This window comes from Heliangelus exortis, chromosome 2 (assembly GCF_036169615.1).
Source record: "Heliangelus exortis chromosome 2, bHelExo1.hap1, whole genome shotgun sequence".
Taxonomy (NCBI): domain Eukaryota; kingdom Metazoa; phylum Chordata; class Aves; order Apodiformes; family Trochilidae; genus Heliangelus; species Heliangelus exortis.
Window position 1 is genome coordinate 56,042,710 of NC_092423.1, and position 9,853 is coordinate 56,052,562.

Genomic DNA, 9,853 nt, shown 5'->3' on the forward strand with positions numbered 1-9,853 from the left:
ACATTTGATTTAAAATTTTCTTAATTTTCATCTTCTCGTAGGTATTACGACAACTTTACCCAGTGCACAGAACGTGAAGCCAACAATGCAAGTTGCTTCTGGCCAAACCCCCTTACAGAGGGCTTTATCACTGGAATTCATAAACAGTTCTTTTCAAATTGTACTTCAAAAAAGGTTCAATGGGAAGATCCACCAGATGAAATTCTCATAACTCTGATCTTGATCCCAGTTATGTTGACATGTGCCATGATAACATTAGTAGTATGGTGCAGCAATAGAAGTGATATCCTGGTTTAAGTTGTTCCTCTGGGCCTTCTTTTTCTCTATTTCCTTCTTCCAAAAACACTAAGAAAGGAAGATAAAGAGAAAAACTCAACATAAAGATTTCAGATCTGCTGAAATGGAATATGTGAGATGCTGAGAGACAGTTCTCCTGTGAATGCAGAGATTCCTGCTGCTGCCAAAAGTCACTGATTTTGACCTTGGCCATCAGTGTTGCAGGTGCAAAGCTCTCTATGTTCATCGGGCCTCATCATCATTCAAAAGTGACTCCCAGAAACAGGAGAGACCCCAGGAGAGACTCTTTATAAAAAGTATGCATGGTGTCACATCGATTTCCAGGAAGAGGGTATTGTACAAGATACTCAAGGTTTTTGTCTATAAGCCCTGTGACTTGGATCAAAGATCACTGGCAAAGGAACTGAGTATGGGTGTAACCAAGTGGCATCTTTTCCTGGAAGCTAATCAAAACATCATTGTCAAGAACTAGAAGTACTGTCCTGTCAGAGGAACAATTTATGTCTACAGTGATTGTCCCTTTTGCGGAAATTATCATACCAACTTATAAAATTACTTATAAAATGCCTTTAAGTATGGCTACTTGGAATTGTATGGATTACAAACTCTGGGAAGATATACAGGTCTATTTTACAGATTTGGAAAATGTGAGAAGAATTTGGTTGATTACAAATATACTAAGGAGCAGTGAAGAAATTACCATATGCCAGACTTTTTATTTTTCCTGTTTTATAATATTCTTCATCGCTTGTGTTCACTATATGCTTAAATTCCCACTTTCACTTCAGCTTGTGCAAGTGATATCCTACAAATAAATATAAAGTTATCACATTGATTGAGGTGCCTTTCAGAGTATAATTTTGTTCATAAATAATTCTTCATGTTATAAAGAGTGTGGGAAATAAAGTATGAACACCAAAGCTTGGACAAAAGAGAGGAGGAAAGAGATAAAAAATCTACTCAGAAGTCTTATTCTATAAAGCTATTCCTATGTAACAGTTTAAATAAAGATCACATGCCCAAAATAAAACAAATTCTATGTTTATGTTGTATAATAATCGAACAATATCTGTTAGAAGTGACTCGTTGTTTTTCCATGCCTTATACACACAAATAAAATACAAGTTGATGGGCCAAGTAATCATATTTCATATCTCTGCTAGTTAGATTTTTCTGCTTTAAGATTCTGACCCAGTACTTGAAATTTAGGTCTGTGTGAACAAGAAGCATTTCCAGGCTTGAGTCAAATTAGAATCATAGAATCACAGAATATGCTGAGTTGGAAGGGACCCATCAGGATCATCAACTCAAACTCCTGTCCCTGTGTAGGGTACCCTCAGAATCACACCATGTGTCTGAGAGCGTCATCCAAATGCTTCTTGAACTCAGTCAGGCTTGGTGCTGTGACCACTTCCCTGAGCTTGTACCATTGCTCAGATGCCCTCTTGATGGAAACCTTTTCCTGATATCTAACCTACACCTCCCCTGATTTAGCTTCCTATCATTTCCCTGAGTCCTGTCTTTGGTCATAGGAGTGAAGAAACTATTGCCAGTCCCATCTCTTTGCCTTGCGAGAAAGCTGTATACTGCAGTGAGGTCAGCCTGTCACATCCTCACAATGAGGTCACATCCTCTTTTCCAAACTGAGCAATCCAAGTGACCTCAGCCTCTTCTCATAAGTCATCCCCTCCAGACCCTTCACCATCCTTGCTGCTCTCCTTTGGATCCTCTCTACTAGCTTTTCTATACTTTGGTGCCCAAAGCTGCACACAGTACTCAAGGTGAGGCCGCAGAGTAGAGTGGGACAGTCACCTCCCTTGACCATCTGGTGATGCTGTGCTTGAGGTGCCCCAGGAAACAATTGGCCCTTGTGGCTACCAGGGCACACTGATGGCTCTGTCATGGTCTGTAACTACTATTATTTTATATTTTATGTTTTGTTTGTGAGGAAACATTAGCTGCTGCTCATATATGTCCTACAAATTGCACAGAGTATTCCATTGAGCCACACCCTTCCCCCAGCTTTCCCACTGTATGTCCAGGTTCTTTCCTGGCTTAAAAGTCAATAAATTTAATGGAGGGGGGGAAACAGTCTATTTTACCACACATTTACTACAGGCTCATACTCTGTTTGACATCAACCAGGATCCCCAGGTCCCTCTCTGCCACACTGCTGTCCAGCTGCTCTTTCCTGTCTGTACTTGCCAGCAGGGTTGCCCATCCTGGGTGCAGAATTCAGCACTTAATCTTGTTAAACTTCATGCAGTTGGTGATTGCCCAGCTCTCCAACCTGTTGAGGTCTAGAATGATTTATTTGTAGATACAGAAAGAACAGCTGTATCTGGACTTGTTTGTTTTCATATCCTTCCACAAGACTTGAAGGCACCAGCTTGTTTTTTCACTACCCTAATATTAGAATGATTAGTTTCCTAGGGCGTTTCCTGTGAATTTTTCCAATTATACTGTTTATTCACTAGATGCTAGCAGAAAACTGCTTTTTCTAAAAGAAGCATGATGTGTACTGAGGATTTTGGGTTAGTTTTCTACTTAGCTATTATTTTCTTCATTAAAATGTTTTGGATCACTGAAACTAGTCATGAAGTAATAAAATCCAACCCATTGAAATGATCTGGAAGATGATTTGTCTAAGCGTTTTATGTGCCCAAACCAAATAATTTTATTTTCTGCATGGAGTTTCATCTTAATCCTCATTTTACTTTAAAATGCAACAGGCTCCAAAGCAAGTTTCAAAACTTTAGTTTGGAAACCACATAGTAAAGAGTCGAAGAAATATAAAATTCTTTGAATAAAAGACAGTGAATTTTCCTTCATGTGCTGTACGGTAAAGGGATGGATTTTGTCACTATCAAATGCTTCAAATGTGAAAATTTAAATTTTTTTGCGTGTCTTTCCCATCCAAAGTGTGATCTTCTACTATTTTTGTTATGTATTTGATAGAAGAGCAGAGAAACAGTATGTGGGAAATTACACTGATAATTTAATGCAGCCTCGGTGGTTAAATCTGGAGAAACATTTATAATGTTTTAAAGAAAAAAAGCAACCACAGAGTCCAGTTCTTTACATTAACAGGGAACAGAATGGTAACTTGGATCTTTTGAGATAACTTGTGATATGTGTTAGTAAGGGTGTTTATTTTCTGCTGAATGAAGATTGCTACCTTTACCCTAAAATCTGTTTCTGTTGCCAAGGAAATCACATTTGGAGCAAGAATCCAGCTCACTTTGTAATTACAGATTAATTTTATGTAACAACACAGTCTTAGTAGGAAATAGAGATTGAAACAGAGAGAAAATAACTAGTTGAAAGCACAAATGCAGGTTGAGCAGAGAATGGATTGAGAACAGCCTTGAGGAAAAGGGTTTGGGGGTGTTGGTTAATGAGAAGCTAAACACGAGCCAGCAATGTGCACTTATGGCACGGAAGACCAACTGTATCCTGGGCTGCATAAAAAAAAAAAAAAAAAAAAAAAAAAAAAAAAAAAAAAAAAAAGGTGTGGCCAGCAAGTCTCTCACTCTATTCTGCTCTCATAAGACCCCACCTGAAATACTGTGTCCAGTTCTGGAGACACTGGAAAGAGTCCATATGAGGGCCACAACAATGATCAGAGAGCTGGAGCACCACTTCTAGAAGACAGGCTGAGAGAGTTGGGGTTGTTCAGCATGGACACCTTACAGTGGCTTTCCAGTACTTGAAGGTACTGAAGGGGGCCTACAGGGAAGCTGGAGAGGGATATTTTTCAAGGGCATTTAAAGATGGGATGATAGCTAATGGTTTTAAACTGGAAGTGTCCAAGGCCAGACTGGATGGGGCTTTGAGAACTCCAGTATAGTGAGAGGTGTCCCTGCCTATGTAGCAGGGTTGGAACCAGATGAATAATGTTCCATCCAGTGCAAACCATTCTATGGTTCTAGGAAAATCCTTCCTAGAAATGGAACAGAGGTTGATCCCAGGACAAACCTAGCCCAGAAAAGAAGTGACAGGCTTGTTAAGTAGTTAGCTGACATTGCATAATTGCTTTAAGTTTTAGGGGTTTTTGCATTCAGGAACAACAGGGGCAATGTATATTTTCATGGGATATAAAAGCTTCAGCAGACTAGACAGAAAAAGACAATTACTTGTAGAAGCATGACACAGGCTCAGAGGGCTTCCATCACCTTGAAGAAAAATATTAAGGGTGAAGGCCAAAGGAGGAAAAGAGCTCTTATAGTGCCAGGAAAAGTATGGTCACACAACAGTTCAGGACTTCTTTCAAAGAGGACAACATCACCATAAGCAGGGTAGTAGCAAATGTCCCTTTGTGCATTGGTAAGGAAGATGAGGAAATCCTGCATGCTCTTTATGTCTCTGCAAAGTTTGTGCAGAGGGAACCAAAAACCTTTCCTTCACCCGTGGAATCCCAACAACCAAATGGATGGTTATGTTAAAAATGCCTTTCTTTACATAGCCTGTATGTCCAGATGAATTTACATTACTGTTCAGCAGCTGCAGCCAGTGCACGGCCACCAAGGGCAGAGGGGTTGGACCGATCTTTCAAGGTCCCTTCTGACCCCTAATATTCTGTGATTCTGTGGTTTCTTCTGAAAATTCAGATCATTCCGCTTAATGTGATTGTCCTTTGCCTCTATCCCTGGTTTGGGATCTTCGTTTTATGCTGAAGTGCAAACCGAGCACTCCCCAGGTTTCATGTGCACCACTTTGTCCATATGGACTAGCATGTAGGGTGGTGGAATGTATCTGGTGGATAATGTTTGCCTCATCAATCATTGTGCCCGAAAGTTGCTTTTCTTTAATGTATGTAATATAATAACTAAGTTCAGAAGAGTAAATCAATGTTCTCTCAAAAAGGTACTATGTTCTGGACCTCTCAGTCAATACAGAGGGCATTAAGAATGGCAACTAGGTTATACACACATGGCAAATAATCTAAGGGAGCCAGCTACTTTTTATTGACTTTTCTGTTCTGGACAATGGGACTCCTCAGTGCAGATGTTAAAGAGGCATAAAAATTCTCATTGATGACCTGTGAAGATATCTGACTATATTCCTCAGTACTCTTCCAAAATTTATCAGCCACGGAACATTTTTCATGCTCACTTGTTTTCATATTGTTCATAGAAAATGGTATGGATACTGGGAAGCATGATCTTTAGATGGAAACCTGTCATAGTATGAATGGAGGAACTAAAGTTTGACTACAAGGAACTAAAGGAGGGTCTTAAGACCCTGAGGGATTTGAAGGGGGCGGAAGACAAAGGGATCAATATTTCCTCTGTCTTTTTTTCTGTAGGGTAAAGTATTGGCATCCAAGAGTCTCAAGAGCTTGTAGCATGCGAGGGCATGAACCCCATTTAGCCCTGTACTATCTGTCTTGCCTTGAGAAATTGCCATGATGAAGATCAGCAGCCTGAACTTAACAGTCTTGTATAAAGGCAGGGTATGGCTGGTTGAATGAGTCTGGAGAGACATGGAATAAGGGGTGGAACAACATAGTCTGAGTGGAAGAACTGAAGTTTGAATACAAGGAACTAAAGAAGGAGAGTCTTCAGACCCTGAGGGATCTGAGAGGGGCAGAACAGTGAGGGGCAGTTGGCAAGGTGGCAGTGGCAGCAGCAGTGACAACAACTGAGGTAAGCCTGAGGAGAGGGTTAAATTGCATAGTGTTGAGGGGTTTCTAAGCTCAGCTACCCCCCACACTCCACACCTCCCAAGCTTCAGTGGGACCAGGAAGTCGGTGGGAGCCAATCAGGTGCAGAAAAGGCATGGCCAGGAGCTGCAAGGGAAATTTAAACATCCCCAAGGAGTGTGGTGAACAGGGACATGGCACATGGTAGTTTGCACAGGGCAGTTTTCACAGGCAAGGAGAGCGGCAGGGTGCTGAGAAGCTGCAATTTACTCAAGAAGGGTTGGTGGCTACTCGGAGGAAGAAGACTGTGCTCCCAGCACCCAACAAAATGGATATTTTAGACAGGCCACAGGCTGTGAGGAATGCCACAGCCTCGCACTGGCAACAGGGGACATCTCTGACTATGGCTGTGTGAGCAGGTTGCTGACATGCTTAGCCGGGTGGCACAGCTCCAATATGAAGTGATGGAGCTCAGGGAAGAGGTGAGTAGGTTAAGAAACATCAGGGAGAGTGAGAGAAAAATTGATCACTTTCACCAAATGATCTCTCCAAAAACAGAATAGGAGGTAACTCTCATTGAAGCAGAGGATCCCATAGCCTTTCATAAGCAAGCCTTCCAGCCTTCCTGTAGTAACCCACAGGAGGGGGGTCAATGAAAAAAAGAGATGGAGAAAGTGTGTTTCTTTAAGAAGTGCACAATGTAGAGTGCCTTTCCAGAACAGGTAACAGGAGGATCTTATTGTGAGCAAGATTGAGGGCTCACAAAGGCCAGAATAACCACCAACTTGCCTCAGGCCAGCCATCAAAACTGACCCTAATAAGAAAAATCAATGGGTCATTGTAGTAGGTGACTTCCTGTGGAGGGGCCCCGGGGGCCCAATATATAGACCGGACTTCATAGGTAAGTCTGCTGCCTCCCAGGGGCCAGAGTAAACGATGTCACAAATAAACTTCTCACCCTGGTGAGGCCTTCAGACCACTAACCACTTCTGGGCTTCAAGGTGGGTAGCGATGATGTGGCATCAAGATCAACTAAAGGAAACAAGAGAGATTTCAGGTCTCTGGGGCAAGTAGTTAAGGTCTCAGTGTTCTATGATAGCGATGGAAGAGAAAACTAACAGGAAGAGTCAACAGAAGTCATGGCTCAGGGATTGGTGTAATCGGCAGGATTTTGGGTTCTTTGACCAGGAAGCAGTATATGCATCACCAAGTCTGCTGGCAAGAGATGGGGTCCACCAATCTCAGCATGTGAAAAGGATCTTCTCACAGGAGTTAGCAGCCCTCACTGAGAGGGCTTTGAACTAGGCTTGAACAGGGAAGGGCATAAACCAGGCTCACTAAAGATAAGCCTAAGGATGGCCTTCAGTCTGCTGTCCCACTCAAGGTGAGCAGTGGTCATATACAAACACACAGGGCTCACTCAGGTTAGTAGCCACAAAAGTGTCTGGGAATGGTCAAATACCAAAAGTGAAAACTAATTGCATGACTCCCTGCCTGAAACACTTATACACCAATGCACGAAATAGGAGGAATAAGCAGGCGGATTTGGAGATTTGTATTAGGTTGCATGGCTGTGATGCAATTGCAGTCAGGGAAACATGGTGGCACAGCTCCCATGACTGTAATGTTCTCACAGATAGCTATGCACCATTTAGGAAAGATGGACTATCAAGGTGAGGCAGTGGTGTTGCTCTTTATGTGCAAGAGCAACTGGAATGTACTGAGTTCCATCCAAGCGGAGAAGCAGAAGGGGTTAAAAGTTTGTGGGTAAGAATGAAGGGTGAAACAAATGGGGGTGAAACTGTTGTTAGGTGTCTATTACAGACCACCAACCCAGGAAGAAGATGCTGATGAGGCCTTCTATAGTCAACTGGAAGTAGCCACCAGATCACACTCTTTAGTACTCATGAGTGACTTCAATCACCCTTATATCTGTTGGGAAAACCAACACAGTCAGGCATGTTCAGTCCAAAAGGCTCTTGCAGTGCATTGATGATAACTCTGATGCAGCTACTTGAAGAACCAATGAGGTCCACTGCTGGGCCTTGTATTAAGGAATAAAGAAGGTTTTGTTGGGGATGTTAAGGTTTTAAACAGCCTTAGTGACAGTGACCATTACATGGTAGAGTTTAGTCTTTTACAAGGAAGAAGAAAGTAGGATTACAACCCAAGACTTCTGCAGGGTTAACTTTGTATTCCCTAAGGATTTACTTGTGGGAGTCCCATGGGCTAAGACTCTGGAAGGAAAGGGAGCCCAAGAAAGTTGGTCAGGTTTTAAATAACACTTCCTTCAAGCCCAAGATAGGTGCATTGCCTTGAGTAAAAAATTGGGTACAAGTAGTAAGAGACCTGCATAGATCAACAAGGAACTTTTGAAGAAACTCTCATGGAAGAAAGAAATACACAGCTCACTTGGAGAACTATAGGGATGTTACTGGAGCATGTAGGAAGGCAACAAGAAAGGACAAAGCTCCCTTAGAATTCTAACTAGCAGAGGAAGTAAAAGGAAGCAAAAAGTAGTAAAAGGAAGCAAAAAGTAGTAAAAGGAAGAATAGGTAAAATGTGGACCCACTGCTAAATGGGGTGAGAGCCCTGATAACAGAGGATGCAGAGAAGGCAGAGTTGCTAAGTGCCTTCTTTGCTTCAGTCTTTACTCCTACAACCAGCCCTTGTGAACTCCAGACCCTGGGCATAAGAGAAATCCTGGAGGAGGAAAGATTCAGCACTGGTCAGTGAAGACAGGGCTAGAGATCAGTTACACAGATTGAATGTACACAAGTCCATGGGCCCTGATGGGATGCACCCAAGAGTGTTGAGGGAGCTGGCTGATGTTATCACCCTACCACTCTCCATCATTTTCGAGAGATCATGGCAAACAGGAGAGGTGCCTGAGGACTGGAGGAAAGCCAATGTCACTCCAGTCTTCAAAAAGGGCAAGAAGGAAGATCCAGGCAATTGCAGAGCAGTCAGCCTCATCTCCATCTCTGGAAAAATGATGGAGTGGCTCATTCTGGAGGTCCTCTCTAAGCACATGGAAGAGAAGGTTATCAAGAGTAGTCAGCACGGTTTTTGCAAGGGGAAACCTTGCTTGACTGATCTTATAGCCTTCTAGATGTCGTGACTGCATGTCTAGATGCAGGGAGATGAGTGGACTTTTGCAAGGCTTTTGACACAGTCTCCCATAGCATCCTCATGAACAAGCTCATGAAATGTGGGATAGAAGGGTCCATAGTGAGGGATTAAGAACTGGATACACAATAGAGCCCAAAGAGTGGTGATCAATGGCATGGAGTCCAGCTGGAGACCTGTGACTGGTGGAGTCCCCCAAGGATCAGTGCTTTGTACAGTCCTGTTCAACATCTTTGTCAATGACCTTGGTGATGGGACAGTGTCTTCTCAGCAAGTTTGCTGATGACACAAAATTGGGAGGACTGGCTGACACCCCAGAAAGCTGTGCTGCCATTCAAAGCTACCTAGACAGGGTAGAGAGTTGGGCAGGGAAAAAATTAGTGAATTACAAGAAGGGCAAGCTGTTGGAGAGCAGTGAAGGGAAAGGTACCTGAGGGTGCTGGTGGACAGAAGGATGACCATGAGAAGCAATGTGCCCTTGAGGCCAAGAAGGCCAATGGCATCGTGGGGTGCATAAGAAGGGGGGGGTTATTAGGTCAAGAGAGGTTCTCCTCCCTCTCTACTCTGCCCTGGTGAGGCCACATCTGGAATATTATGTTCAGTTCTGGGCCCCTCAGTTCAAGAAGGACAGGGAACTTCTTGAAAGAGTCCAGCTCAGAGCAACCAAGATGATTAAGGGAGGGGAACATCTCCCTTTTGTGGAAAGACAAGGAACTGGGAGCTGAGTCTCTTCAGCTTGGAGAAAAGGAGAATGAGGGGTGACCTCATACACATTTATAAACA

The 9,853-nt window shown here is 42.9% G+C and overlaps 1 protein-coding gene across 1 annotated transcript in view; it reads left to right on the top strand.

The window, feature by feature from the left end:
• Positions 1-1,331, top strand: part of RAMP3 (receptor activity modifying protein 3) — a 43,266-nt gene extending 41,935 nt beyond the window's left edge. Inside the window, exon 4 of the mRNA XM_071736216.1 lies at positions 42-1,331. Coding sequence (XP_071592317.1) covers positions 42-297 — 256 coding nt within the window. The 3' untranslated portion in view covers positions 298-1,331. The remainder of the gene's footprint in view (positions 1-41) is intronic.
• The last annotated feature ends 8,522 nt before the right edge of the window (positions 1,332-9,853 follow it).